At 50.0% G+C, this 14,396-nt stretch overlaps 2 protein-coding genes across 2 annotated transcripts; both read right to left on the minus strand.

The window, feature by feature from the left end:
* Positions 1-221: 221 nt before the first annotated feature.
* LOC129342702 (nicotinamide N-methyltransferase-like) lies at positions 222-5,415 on the minus strand. Its single transcript, XM_054998601.1, has 3 exons — positions 5,178-5,415; positions 4,140-4,347; positions 222-1,372 (listed from the first exon to the last, which is right to left on the minus strand). The coding sequence occupies exons 1-3, from the start codon at positions 5,329-5,331 to the stop codon at positions 952-954; spliced, it is 783 nt and encodes a 260-aa protein (XP_054854576.1). The 5' UTR covers positions 5,332-5,415; the 3' UTR covers positions 222-951.
* Positions 5,416-11,137: 5,722 nt separating this feature from the next.
* LOC129342282 (transcription factor COE3-like) lies at positions 11,138-13,184 on the minus strand. The gene is made up of 3 exons (XM_054997969.1): positions 13,173-13,184; positions 12,184-12,556; positions 11,138-12,003 (listed from the first exon to the last, which is right to left on the minus strand). Exons 1-3 carry the CDS (start codon positions 13,182-13,184, stop codon positions 11,591-11,593), a joined length of 798 nt encoding a protein of 265 aa, XP_054853944.1. The 3' UTR covers positions 11,138-11,590.
* Between the last annotated feature and the right edge of the window lie 1,212 nt (positions 13,185-14,396).

Here is a 14,396-nt window from a genome sequence, read left to right on the forward strand (position 1 = left end):
CAATGATGTCACTTTAGGTCAGCTGGAACAAGGGGGGAGTTTTTTAAAGTTTAAATCGCCCTCGGCAAAAATGGTCACATGGCCAGTGGCCCCGCCCCCTGATATCCAGACAGAGGGGAGCTTAGATTGCCCTCTGCACTGCCAAGCGGCGTGGAGGGCAATCTCAACTCCCCTCTGTCTGAAGATCAAGGGGCGGGGCCACCGGCCATGTGACCATTTTCAAGAGGTGCCGGAACCTCCGTTCCACCGCGTTCCAGCTGAAAAAAAGCCCTGGCTCTAATCCAAATGTCTGACACTGGCAAGTTGGATCGTATGGGAGAAGGAAGTCCCTCAGGAACCCTGGCTCCAAGCCGTGGAGGTCTTTAAAGGTAAGAACCAGCACTTTGAATGGAATTAAATCTTACAGCAGAGTGGCTGTTTTGGGGAAGTTTGTTGGAAGAACCTAGCTAAACAGAGGTGATGAGAAATCACATACTAGGAACCAGGGATAAATGAAAAAAGGGCAAGCCAACACCCAAGAAGTATAAAAGAACTCAGATCTCTTCTCTAAAATATGCAACTTATCATGGAAATACACCTCTGTTCCAGAGAGCTAGAAACTAATATATATTGGCCACTTTTTAAAAGTGGTGGCTGAGATCCCTACCCTCCTATCCTCCCCAGGGTCCACTCAAATCTTCAGAAATTTCGCAAGCTGAAAGTGGCTACTGTATCTAAGATATATGGGGAGGAAGTTCTGCTAACCAGCAAAAGTGTCTCTTGGCCTCCACTTAAGCCAACTTTACAAAGACTCCATAAGCATCAAGCGCTCTCATCCAAAGGCAAAAGCTACATTGCTGGACCAGAAACTTCTTCCCTCTTAAGGAAAGGAGGATTGTGTAAGCATAATGATAAAAAGGGAAATCAGCACATGGGCTAGTCTAGCCATTTACCACCGCCACCACACCTGTTTCAGCGTTTCCTGGCAACCAGCACACACTCCCCCTTAACATCAGACAAAGCTGGTGGAAAGATGACCTTGGTCCCCTCTAGCCACTCAATATCAAAGCCAGCCCCTTTCACAGCTTCTTCTACACTTTTCTGATCTAAGAAGAGGCAAGAGAACCGCTGCAGGCCAACCATGTAGAAATTTGCTTCCAGGGCAACAAATAAGACCAGGTGCCCCCCAGGCTTTACGAGGGAACTGATGTTCTTCAGGGCAGAGCGGTAGGTGGGCAAGTCTGGGCAAGCCACTTCCAGGAACAACGTGGAGAGCACGCAGTCAGCTGGAGGGAGAGACAGAGGGGCCAAAGGGTTGGGCTGGGTCACGTCACACTTCAGGACTCGCTTGATGGCTTTTCGGACCTTCTCTTCCTTTTGGATCCACTTTTCTCTGGAACAGAATCAAAGATGAATGGGACAAGACTCCCACCCCAAATCTCCATTAGATGTCCCTCCTGTCTAGGGCTGGACCACACATTCCCATATCACAGGATCTTGAGAAACTGTGGGGTGTCAGAGTGGAGCTTGGTAACCAGAACTCCTCCTTATTCAGACCTGCCCCGTTGCCATCCACACCTCAGGGCTCACTGCTGAAGCTTGCCTCTGTAGTGTGGATTGCCACAACCACCGTCTTGGCCCAGCCCCCTTACGCCTCTGTCTGTTGAGAGCCCAGTGGGGCCAGATGTGTTTTTAACACCCCCTCTCATAGGGAGTCCTTTATCCCAGTAGAAGTTGCTAATCTCAAATGAATCCCATCATGCTTTCTCCTGGCTCTCTTGAACACCGGGAGTTTGGATTGTGTGTGTGTGTGGATGCGTGTTCACATTAGGACTGTCTGGGGCTGGAGTTCTGTTGGAATTACAACTGATCTCAAAATTAAGGAAATCATTTTCCCTGGAGGAAATGGCAGCTTTAGAGGTGGACTCTGTAGGATCACATCCCTGCCTAGCTCCTTCCTCTTCCTAAATTCTGCCTTCCCCAGGCTCCGGCCCCCAAATCTCTTGGAATTTCTCAACCTGGAGTTGGCAACTGTACTCTGTGTGCAAGAGGAAATGAGCAATTTGTGTTCTCCTCTCCCTCCTTTTTGTCTCCATCCATCAAAGCTCTCACTTGGGCACTATGAAGCAGAGTAGATTCGCTAATGGGGGTGAGATTCTATGCAGTCCATTCACATGCAAAGATCATTGGCTGGTGGGAGGAAAGACAGGAGAATGCTCCCAGGTGGCATGGCACATATCCACACGCAACAGTAGCCCAGTTTGGGCCACCAATGGGCTGAATCAGGGTTGTTTGGGGCCTAAAATAGCCTGCTGTGAAGCACAGGAGTTTTCCCATTTGTGCTCTCAGACTCTGCTGTGGGCTGAGTCAGGCCCATCTGGGGTCAAAATCAGCCTGCTGCAAAGTGCAGGAGCACTCCAGGGCTGGGGTGTGCCACCCTGGCAGTGCTCCCCACTCGGCAGCAGGCAGATTTGGACCACAAACAGGCTGAAATTGACCCACTGCAGAGCATGGGAATCCTGCCAGGGGTGGCACGAGGACCTGAACGATGATGTCACTTCCCAGAAGTGATGTCATCACATAGCTTGGGAGTGTGGGTACACATAGCAGAGCTGTCTAGAAATGTGAGTGCCAGGTCTCCTGCCTCCTGCCCGGAGGGGGAGGGGACCTGGAAAGCCTGGGACCCATAATGGGTGTTGGGACACTCTTGGGATGTTTGGGCTGTAGAAGAGGTCAGCAACCTCGTTCTCCTGCCTTCTGACAAGACTAGCCCCTGCCCACCAAGGTGGTTCTGAGCTCGAGCAGATAACTCCCCCAGAGGAGGATGAAGTTTTTGTCTTCCTGGTTCTCCACCCTCCAGCACAACATCAGTTTTTTGCTTGCTAAATGGATTACAGAAACACAAGAGAGGTTGTAAATATGTACAAATGCAGGTCAAGTCCTTAGTCTATCAAGGACCACCGCCTCTTTAGGACAGAGGATTGGAGCTTAGTTTGCTCAGCTTATTCTGTCCGCCGCCAGCGCATTCATGTAGTTTCCCTTTCGGCCTCTCTCCCATCTTGGAAAAAACAGAATGCTTTGTTTTCTGTTATTCCCTTATCAAAACTGCCCTGCCTTCACAAAAACATGCTCAGTAAACAGATTTTGAGGTGTTCCTTTTCTACTGCATACGCTGAGCTTCGGCCCTCTTGCTGCTCAGTTCGCCACATGGCTGCTTCTGTTTGCTCCTTCTGGGGTTGCCAACTGCAGTGATGTTGGTGTGTTGCCAGCAGGAAGGGCCCACCATTAATAAGTCTCTCACTGGGTGCCAGCCTTGTACTGGCAACCCTATGGGGGGACCTGGGAACACCCCCACGAGAGGCTGCATATTAGCTAGGAGGAAGAAGGAAGAGACCAGTGGGCCCTGGGGGCACCTGAAGGGTGAACAGGGCCAAAGACTGCCGGCATGAGCTTCCTCAGGGAGTGTGATTACAAGTGACTTTCGTCACGTGGAGAACACTAGATTTTTCTCACAAGGGTACCTGGAAAGTGAAGTCCGAGTGGTCCTTCCCTTCTCTGTTAGAATCGCTGCCTGAAGAGCCACAAGAGGGCTTCGTTTTGGGGTGGGCAGCTGCTACTTTCTCCCAGGGCGTCCTGCAGGCTGCCTGCTCCCAGGGAGCTGCTCTGGAGAAAGCCGCTGTGTTGGTGAAGCTCCAGCCGCAGCAATAGTGGAAGAATCTGCTGCACATTCTTCTGCTGTCACTGCGGCTGAAACTTCACCGACGCTGCCACTTCCAGAGTAGCTCCCTGGGAGCAGGCAGCCTGCAGGACGCCCTGGTGGAAAGGAGCAGCGGCCAGCCCCTAAACGAAGCCCTCTTGTGACTCTTCAGGCAGCGATTCTAACAGAGAGGGGAAGGACCACTCGGACTTCACTTCCCAGGTAACCTTGCAAGAAAAATCTAGTGTTCTTCACGTGAAGAAAGTCACTTGTAGCTTTGCTCTGAGGTAAAAGCCACCTTGGGAGTCAGAACCTCCTCTGGCGTCAAGGCCTACTCAACTGCAGGCCAAGAGAGCCGGGAGTGGGCATGACAGGAGAAAGGAGAAGAAAAACCCAGAGCAGGAGAGAGGAGAGAGAATTGATGGACCAGAGGAGGAAGCCAGAGGGGGCTCGTTTGCCATACCTGTCCCCTTCCAACTCGCAGACGTACTTCCCTACTGAACCCCAGTTGAAAACTCCCGGCTCCTTCCTCAGCCATTGCTGCAGTTCCTCCCGGAGCCCGTCCATATAACCTGTGGCGATGATCTCTCGGAAGCATTCACAGGCAGAGAGGAACTGGTAGATGGTGGGTCCACTTTCAATATCAATCAGGGTGTCTCCTTTAATGCCACCTGCATTGCAATACACAGTTGGTCAACGTGCTAACCCTACAGAGCTTCTTTTCACTTAGCTGGGCTTGTAACAGCCTTTGTGTGGGTGTCAAGTAGATATTGATACTGAGGGCAGAATTAGTCTCAGGTTTTTTTTAGCATGCCATAGATACCTGTCAAGACCTACCAACTGGACATGCTTCCAGAGGCAAAAAGTACATTGTGGGATTTGATCCTGCTTTTCCAATATGACATGAGATTTGGCTCCAAGAGCTGGGAATAGGTATCCCATTCCCCTGGTGGGGGCTTTCACCCTCTGCCCCCTGCCACCACTTACCTGGCTGGCTACTCCCCTTGCTTTGAATATGAAAATTGGGTTACCTGGATCAGAGGAACCTGAATATTGCAAGAGGGCAAACTCAGCCTCTTTAGAAGTAACTAACTGAGGTTACCAACTGGCCTGGAAAAACCAACTCTGCTCTTGTGCCCTTAAAAGCAAGTTGGTATGATGCAATTGGCAGGCAGTGCTTTCGGGAGTAAGGTTGGCAACCATGCTTGAGGAATGCACTCTGTCCCTTGAACTCAGCCTCAGTGCAATGTTCTTTACCAGATGATATTTTACCCCCATACCATAAAAAGCTTCACCTGCCCGTTTCCAATCATATCAAAAGGATGGAACCTTTTTTCTCCAGGCTAGTTCGCAACTCTGTCATGAGTGCATATCACAAGACTATGGCCCTGCTACAGAGGTCAGCAGAAAAATTGGCACCTCTGTCCATAATGAAATGGAGAGATTTTGTGCAGCCGGTTGCACAAAAGCTCTGGAAGCGACAAAAGACATCAACACTTACCTGAATGGAATGCCTTGTGAAGATTTTTAAGAGCAAAACCTATAAGGGCATTTATGTCTTCTTTCTCAGGATGAAAGGTAAAATATATTTCCAGGAATTTTTTGGGGTCAAAATGCTGAGCATAGAGGTCTTTTTCAGTGAAGAGTACTGCCATAATAGCTCTATAGTTCTTCACTGTCTAGTTCTAAGATTTTCTCTGTCCTATCTCTGCAGCTCTCCTTATCCAACCAAAGGCTTTCCCTTCAAGCTCATGTTCTTATTTATGTGTTCTCCTATCATCCCTCCCCCAATTCAGTTACATTTACTTTTTTAGGGTCCTTCCCTAAAGTCCTAGATTCTAATTAAATTTAATTTTAAAAGAGCAGGGGAAATGATCCTGTTCCTATAAAGTTTGATCACCCATTGGAGGTGCTCTGTGGCTTCAGCAGCCTTCTGACAGCTGAGATATGTCCAGGGAAGCTGAGCCAGCCAATCAGAGGTGCAGATCAGAAAGGTGGGGGGGGGAATGGCCTCCCAGTTTATGAGTTCAACTCTGTCCCAGCCTGGCTTTGATCTTCCTCTCGTGGCTGCAGTTAGGTGTGGATGGTCCTGAGCCTGGGGGAGCCAGCCAGGCACCTGCATCACAAGGTCACATCAGGCTGCAGGTAATGAAGGGGCCACCCTTATCATCCATTCGATTCCCCACTCCTCTGCTTGAAGCCAGCTGGGTGACATTGGGTCAGTCACAGCTTCTTGGAGCTCTTTCAGCTCCACCCACCTCTCAGGGTGACTTTTGTGAGGATAATAAAAACACACTTTGTAAACTGTTACAAATGGGTGTTAAGTTGTCCTTAATGGTGATATATAAATTGAACGTTGTTGTTATTTATATACAATCCTTTTATTGTCTGTGCCAATTTCAAGCCACTAGACAGTCTCCAGTCCTTTCATGCAGGTAATTTCTTGGATGTGTTGCAAGCAATGTGCCCAAGATCATTTGATGTCTACATTGTGTAATGACAATGAAGATCACCCAAAATAAGCATCCTTTTATGGGCATGTGGAAGAATATCAAAAGCTTCCTGTCAATGCTGTTGCTGTGTTTGTCCAAACGGTCATCATTTTCCCAGGTTAAGCACTACCCGGTTGAAATTGCCGTTGCTTCAGAAACACTCCATCAGTCTGTTTTTTAGAATTCCTAGTGCTATACCATATTTTGATGATGTTCTAATCATAGGCTCATTAGGGGATGAACTGAGGAAAAATTTGAAGAAGTTCCTCGTTATGTCAATAATTTGGCCATTAGAGTTTTAAAAGAGAACTGTGAAATTGGAATTCTCAGTGTTACTTTCTCAGGTCCCTCAACTGATGCAGGATCCTGGCCTGTATCTCAACCAGGTATGAAGGGGATTTCCAGTTGAGATAGCCCAGGGAATTCGAACCGCTCACAGGCTGTCAACATGAACCATCTGCCTGGATTTGGAACAAACAGTAAAAAGAATGTACCACTGTTACCCAAATTGGCCCTCATGTCAGGTCAGGCAAGTATAAAGAATCCCCCACGTGTCAAACTAGAACATGAGTCCCAAGACAAAAAGGGATCATTTGAGCGTGTTGCATACAAAGTTCCCGGCAAGTAAAAAGAATCCCCCACATGTGTCAAACTAGAACATGAGTCCCAAGACAAAAAGGGACCATTTGAGCCTGTTGCATACAAAGTCCCCGGCAAGTAAAAAGAATCCCCCACATGTGTCAAACTAGAACATGAGTCCCAAGACAAAAAGGGATCATTTGAGCCTGTTGCATACAAAGTCCCCGGCAAGTAAAAAGAATCCCCCACATGTGTCAAACTAGAACATGAGTCCCAAGACAAAAAGGGACCATTTGAGCCTGTTGCATACACAGTTCTCTGTCTAGCACAATAAATCAACCAAAGAAGGAAAGAGAGGAAGGAGGCAGATAATTTTATTACCTTCTCCAGAATGCAGACTACAAAATGGGAAAGTGAAACAAGACTGAGATACAGAAGTATTCAAATGATAACGATGTGGAGCAAATTACTTGTGACAGTCCAGTAAAACCATTCTCATCTGCATAATCCCAGTGTTCTATTCGTACCCAGGTTAAGTTATCTTTAGCCCAAAATAGGTTCCTGTCATGTGGCTAATTCAGAGTAATGAACCCCAAAAAAAGCTAGGTGATGGATTGCCCCCAAAGAGCACCAAAAGTGGTGGGATAAACAGAGAAAGATTTTCATGTAGGAAGTGAGGAATGCCTCACCAGGTGGGGATGCCCACTGAGTTCCACCACCTCTTTTCCCAGAAAAAAAGCCCTGATTTCAAGTATATATTAATGGGGTCTGAACCTGCTGAGACTGGGAGGGAAAGAAACCTAGGGGTTGTAGTGGATAGCTCAATGAAAGTGTCAGACCATTTTGCCCCAATGGTGAAAAAGACAAATTGTATGCTGGGTTGATTAGGAAACGGATTGAAAATAAAACGGCCAATATTATAATCTTACTATATAATTCCATTAGCGTCTTCTTGACGATGCATATTTATGCTGGTGCGCCTGCATGGGGCGCACCACCATAAAAGGGCGCCAGGGAAGGCCGCCAATGGAGGGCGCGGGCTAGCTAGCCCAGCTGGAGGAAGAGGGCGGCACAGGAAGAGCAACACGCTCAAGCCCCATTGCAGCCCGGGCGACGGGACGAAGCACCCATCCCCCTCAGAGCCCCACCAAGCCGTGCTGGTGCACTCTTGGCGGGGCCCGGGCAGGCAAAATGCCCGTTGCCCTCAGAGCCCTGCCGAGCCGCACCGCTCTCGACGGGGCCCAGGCAGGCAAAATGCCCATCGCCCTCAGAGCCCTGCCGAGCCGTGCTGCTCTCAATGGGGCCCTGGCAGGCGAAGCGCCCGTTGCCCTCGGAGCCCTGCTGAGCCGTGCCACGGCACTCTCAGCAGGGACAGGGTGATGGGGCGTGAGCAATGCACCCACTGCCCTGCAAGGTGCACTGGAGCCAGGCATGTGGAGGGAAGAGCGAACCCACTCTGCCCTCCCTCCCTGGCTCCACACCCCACCTTCCAGCCCTTCCCAGACCCCTCCTGCTTCTCCACCCTCCACAAACCACTCTTGCCCTTCCTACCTGCCATCCCGCCCCACACTCTTCCTGCCTTTCCACCTTCCCCAAACCCCCATTGCCTCCCTACCTGCCATCCCTCCCCAGACCCCTCCTGCTTCTCCACCCTCCCCAAATCCCACTGCCTCCTTACCTGCCATTCCTCCCCACACCCCACCTGCCTCTGAGCCCTCCCCAAACCCCCACTGCCACCCTACCTGCCATTCCTCCCCACACCTCACCTGCCTCTCAGCCCTCCCCAAACCCCACTGCCACCCTACCTGCCATTCCTCCCCACACCTCACCTGCCTCTCAGCCCTCCCCAAACCCCATTGCCTCCTTACCTGCCATTCCTCCCCACACCCCACCTGCCTCTGAGCCCTCCCCAAACCCCCACTGCCACCCTACCTGCCATTCCTCCCCACACCCCTCCTGCCTCTGAGCCCTCCCCGAACCACCACTGCCTCCTTACCTGCCATCCCTCCCCAGACCCCTCCTGCCTCTCAGCCCTCCCCAGACTCCCTTGCCCCTCTACCTGCCATCCCTCCCCAGTCCCCTCCTGCTTTTCACCTCTCCCCAGACCCCCCTTGCCCCCCATCTGCCAGCCCTTCCTAACCACCCCCTCCCACCAGCCCTCCCCAGGCTTTCTCCCTCCTCCGCACTTTTTCAGGTGCCAAAACATCATGGCATGGATCCAGGTGGTCAGATTAGTCCGCAGAGAAGGATTTCAGGGTAGCAGGGGGAGGAATGGGAAGCATACAGAAATGGCACTTGTCGCCCAGGCGGTGTTCCCATGAATAAGAGCCTGGAGGGAGGGGCGCAGGGCCTGCCTAGGGCGCCTCCATAAAAGCAGGCCACTGGGTCACGTCAAGGAGGAAGTGAGCCAAGTTGCAGAAGAAAGCGGAGAGAGAGTGGGAGTGAAAGGAAGTGAAAGTGTGCCAGAGTGAGGGAGAGGGAGGAGGAGGCTGGAGCAGCATGGCAGGGGAGAGCGGGAGTGAGGGTGTTGTATACCCCCCTCCTCCTCAAGTCTGAGGCCTGTCCAGTGGCTTGCCAGACTGAGAGTCCAACCTGGAGGGCGCTCCCACCTCAGATTCTGATGTCCTTACAGCAGAGTCTTGACAGGCTGTCATTGCAAGTGAGAAGCAGGGGCAGTTTGCCGTTGCCTTCCCCAGTAGAGTCTTCCTTGGTGGTTCCCCATCCAAGCACCAATCCTGCTTGACTTCCGAGATCTGATGATACTGGGCTATACCATAGCATTCTGCATCCCAAGGGCTGCCTCACCTTTCTCCTTTTCTCTGCTTTTCATCACATACCAGCTCAGGGATGACATGTCCCAAGTCTCCTCCTCCCGTGCTACCACCCCCCTGCAGGACTGACAGCAGTTTGGATCCAAGGCTGAAACAGTTCCCAGCCCAAGTCCTTTGAGCACCAAATTGGCAGGGGGTGCCACAGAGGGGGATGCAACAGGGGGATGTGCATGTTGTGGATGTTGGAAAAGAAGTGAAAAACAATTAAGATAAACTAGTTATTGAACTTTGTCAGAAGCAGGAAACTGGGCAGGGCAGCAGTGGGGCTGTTTGGATGCTAAAGGGACGAAAGGACGTCATTTGGGATCCTGTTTTCTTGACGTACAAAGAGATAAACTCAGGCTGCAGGGTTCCCTCTGAGAGTCTGATACAAGGACAAAGCCATCTTTGTCTTCTGCCATCTGTCTTCTGCCACCTCACAGAAGTGCCTCCTGGCCTGTGATGCCCAGCTATGTATTGGTAAATAAGGCCAATTCTACAAAAGGCAGCTCCACGAACATCGAGCGCTCTCTCATTCAAAGGAAACAGCCGCATGGCTGGCCAGGGAACTTCTTCCCTCTGAAGGAAGAGAGGGCCACGTGACACTAAGAGGGCCACATGACACTACGCTTACCATCCCCAACACACACACATTTCAGGCCACCCCCCTGCATGCTCCCCGGCTGTGCAAACAGAACATTTCTTTCCCCTCCTTTAAGGAGGCAAGCAGTGAGATTGTCTTCTTGATTCCTATGCTAACATCTTGGGCTGGCTCCAGAGAGGAGGTCTGGATTAAACCATTTAAACAGGAGAGAATTAACAGTCATCTTTTTGCATTCTGTTCTCAGGAGCAAACCAGAGCCGTCAGCCAGATTTACTAAGCTCCTATAAGAGGCTCCTTCTATGCAGAGACAAGTGACAGAACATGGAGTCTATCCAGCCAGCAGGCGAGGACGCACTGTCAGTGCTCAACTTTGCACCATATTCCATCTTTCAGATTAACCCTTAGTTAAAACACGAGTGAAGCTAAACATTTTGGACTGGTGCCTAAAGGAAAACAAGGTAGGCACCAGGCAAGCCTGAAGCAGGGGGAAGTCCAGGAGGAAGGAACGACCACTGGAAAATCCCCATCTCTGGTTGCCTCCCACAGCACCCTTGATGGCGGGCACAGAGGGCCAAGCTACAAGTGACGAATGACACTTGCTTGGCAAGTGAACAGACTTACGTGTATTCCTCCCTGTTCACTTGCCATTCTCTTGCGCTCCACTTGATCAAGGGAGGAATACACATGAGTCTGTTCACTTGCCAGGCAAGTGTCATTCGTCACTTGTAGCTTGGCCCAGAGAGAGCAGGACTGGGGAGGAGGCAGATCTTAGATGGTGGAATGGATTGTTAATTGCATCTAATTAAGGCTTCCTCTGTTCAGTCTAAAGATTTTATCTGTATTCCTTACTGTCTCATTTCCTGGGATGCCTGTCCAAGACCTCAGGAATAAAGCACTCCGGAGTGCTGGCTCACGGGGTCAGTTTTCCAAAGACACAGGGAAATCTGGAACTACAAGACACACACTTTTTCAAAGGAATGTTCCATTCTTGGCAGGGAGCAAATCTACCTGAGTGGAAACCCAACCGGGACGATGGAATCTTTTTGCTTGTGGTCCTTTAACCAAAGCAGCGAGAAATGGTGCAGGATGCAAAAGAAACTCCTGGGAGGGAAGGATGACAGTGCCAAGTCCCCCCTCCAACACTCTCACCCTAGCCCCAACATCACTATCCTCCTTGAGGACGAAGCCCACCCCCCACAATTCACGGTTTGTGGATGAAGATCACCTTCCTGGGCTTCTCCGGCTACATTTCAGCCTCCCACCAGAAGGGGGAGCCTCTTGTAAATCATGCAGCCGAGTCAGAAGGAGCTGGGGTGCTCCAGGAGCTCTTATCTCATAAGCAATGCCCATGCTTTTTCAGTCCAAGGGCCAGGGGGGGACGCCAGTCCATTGCTCCATTCTTCCTGAAGGCTCAGTAGGCGTCCCTGGCTCACATGGGTGGTACGATGAGACCGGACAAGGCTTGGAGGCTGTTGCCGTTGGCGCTGGTGCAGGTAGGGGGCGGGGAGGCTTGCGGCCGGACTACGGGGGCAAAAGCACTTTTTTGCTTGACGGCGGAGTTCATGTTGACGGGAGAGAAGGAGAAGACGCCTGCCGGTGTGGAGGAGCTGGCGATGGAGGAGGCTCCCAGTGGGGGGCTGGATGGTATGATAGCATAGGGGGAGTTGGCAGTGGAGCCATTGAGGAAGCTGGGCGACCCGGGCACCCCGAGGCTAGTCATGGCAGTCCCCGCGTAACCATTCATGCTGGACGTGATGGTGTTATAGCTGCTCTGTTGTGGGGTGGAGCTGGGCACGTAACCTCGCGGCGAGATGCTGCTTGTGTTGCGTGTGTATCCTTTGTCTGTGCTGCACCACTGGGCCTCCAGCTCCCGGCCTTCTGGACTTGCAGGCCAGTCTGTGTCCTCATCTCGATGCCTGATCCTGCTGGCTGGAGAACTTCCGGCAACCGGCTGCTGCTCTCTTGCCCTTTGAAGCCACATTTTGCCAGGACCACAGTAAAGAGGATGCAAAACCATCTGGCTATCTTGCTCCGAGCCCTGGGAGTCGCTGATATTGATGGCCAGCTGGCTCCCAAAGGAGTTGACGCCCATCATGCCTGAGTGGGCGTGGTTCCCAGCCAGGGAGGTCAGCTGGTTGGGGTTGCGAGGGACGCTGTACAGGGCCTCGGCAATGTCAGCTGCCCGTTTCAGGATGATGTCCTGGTTGTTGTGTGGCATTCCATACAACGCTTCCACCAGGTCAGCCGCCCTCTTGAGTAGCACTTCCTTGGGTAAACGTTCAGGGTCCCCAGGGTGTCGTGGGATAACTTTCTGCAATCTCTGGAACCCGTAGTCAATGGTTGGCTCATTCAGGGCTGTGTAGACGAAGCGTCCGGGTGCCCCTTTGCAGAACTGCTTGGATTAAAGGACCACAAGCAAAAAGATTCCATCGTCCCGGTTGGGTTTCCACTCAGGTAGATTTGCTCCCTGCCAAGAATGGAACATTCCTTTGAAAAAGTGTGTATCTTGTAGTTCCAGATTCCCCTGTGTCTTTGGAAAACTGACCCCGTGAGCCAGCACTCCGGAGTGCTTTATTTCTGAGGTCTTGGACAGGCATCCCAGGAAATGAGACAGTAAGCAGATAGAAAAATTGCCACCATTCCAGAAGTCTTATCTGTATTCCTGAACAGCTTTCAGACCTGGAAAACAGCACTCCCTCTTAAAACGAGGCTGCTTGTCAGTACAGAATTATTTATAGGGTTCTCGTTGCAACATTCGCCCCACAAGACACAAAGATTCCTTTTAGAGTTTAAAGTTTTGTTTTATTAAAACAAACTCTAATTTTTTAAAATAAGCATGAAATCAAAACATAAATGCTTATTAATCTAAATCCTACAAAAATGGAACACAAACGCAATAAGAATTAGGTTTCCTACTATTTCTGAATTAACTCTTAAATTTAAAACAAGCAGATTGTATAAGAAACGCGTTAAGATTCCCATAGTATATATTACAATGGTAAAATTCTCACCAAAGTCTTCATGAGATTGATTTTAGCCAGAACTCTGATTTGCTATCTCAGATGGCACTTTTATAGGTTATCTTATACAGAAATCTAAGATCTTTTTCATGTGATAGCATGGATAATCTATGCTTGGTTTAAGACGTAATTAATTTTTCATATTTTCAATCTCGTGATATAATTAGCCAAAAGTTGACACTATGCCCAGTTGCAAGATAAAAACTATAAATCAGGAAAAATGACAGGAAAAGTTAAATGAGTATATCATCATTCATCTATTCTATGATTAGAAAACATTTGTCCTGAAACGTCCGCTATTTTTAATGAGCTGTCAAAGATGAAAGTACACCTGTGTGGTTATACAACTTAGAAAAAACTACAGCAAAGTTCATACGCGTTCAGAAAAATTCACTAGCATACATGTATATTGCTGAGTATAATATGCTCTAATCAGGGCTTTCGAGGGGGGGGGAAGAGGTGGTGGACCGCACAATGACGTCACTTTGGGTCAGCTGGAACAAGGGGGGAGTTTTTTAAAGTTTAAATCACCCTCGGCAAAAATGGTCACATGGCCGGTGGCCCCACCCCCTGATCTCCAGACAGAGGGGAATTTAGATTGCCCTCCATGCTGCGGCGCAGAGGGCGATCTAAGCTCCCCTCTGTCTGGAGATCAGGGGGCACGGCCACCGGCCATGTGACCATTTTCAAGAGGTGCCGGAACTCCTTTCCACCACGTTCCACCTGAAAAAAGCCCTGGCTCTAATCCAAATGTCTGACACTGGCAAGTTGGATTGTATGGGAGAAGGAAGTCCCTCAGGAACCCTGGCTCCAAGCCGTGGAGGTCTTTAAAGGTAAGAACCAGCACTTTGAATGGAATTAAATCTTACAGCAGAGCGGCTGTTTTGGGGAAGTTTGTTGGAAGAACCTAGCTAAACAGAGGTGATGAGAAATCACATTCTAGGAACCAGGGATAAATGAAAAAAGGGCAAGCCAACACCCAAGAAGTATAAAAGAACTCAGATCTCTTCTCTAAAATATGTAACTTATCATGGAAATACACCTCTGTTCCAGAGAGCTAGAAACTAATATATATTAGCCACTTTTTAAAAGTGGTGGCTGAGATCCCTACCCTCCTGTCCTCCCCAGGGTCCACTCAAATCTTCAGAAATTTTGCAAGCTGGAAGTGGCTACTGTATCTAAGATATATGGGGAGGAAGTTCTGCTAACCAGCAA

The sequence above is a fragment of the Eublepharis macularius genome, chromosome 14, assembly GCF_028583425.1.
Source record: "Eublepharis macularius isolate TG4126 chromosome 14, MPM_Emac_v1.0, whole genome shotgun sequence".
In the NCBI taxonomy this organism is placed as follows: Eukaryota; Metazoa; Chordata; class Lepidosauria; order Squamata; family Eublepharidae; genus Eublepharis; species Eublepharis macularius.

What these genes read in the sequence shown, in the direction of transcription:
- LOC129342282 (XM_054997969.1), bottom strand. An exon ending in CCAGGGCTCGGAGCAAGATA is followed by an intron (nt 12,004 to 12,183) that starts GCCAGATGGTTT and finishes GGTGCAGCACAG; the next exon opens with ACAAAGGATACACACGCAAC.
- LOC129342702 (XM_054998601.1), bottom strand. Translation starts at nt 5,331, where the DNA reads ATGGCAGTACTCTTCACTGAAAAAGACCTCTATGCTCAGCATTTTGAC. An exon ending in TCACAAGGCATTCCATTCAG is followed by an intron (nt 4,348 to 5,177) that starts GTAAGTGTTGAT and finishes ATTGCAATGCAG; the next exon opens with GTGGCATTAAAGGAGACACC. An exon ending in TGCGAGTTGGAAGGGGACAG is followed by an intron (nt 1,373 to 4,139) that starts GTATGGCAAACG and finishes ATTCTGTTCCAG; the next exon opens with AGAAAAGTGGATCCAAAAGG.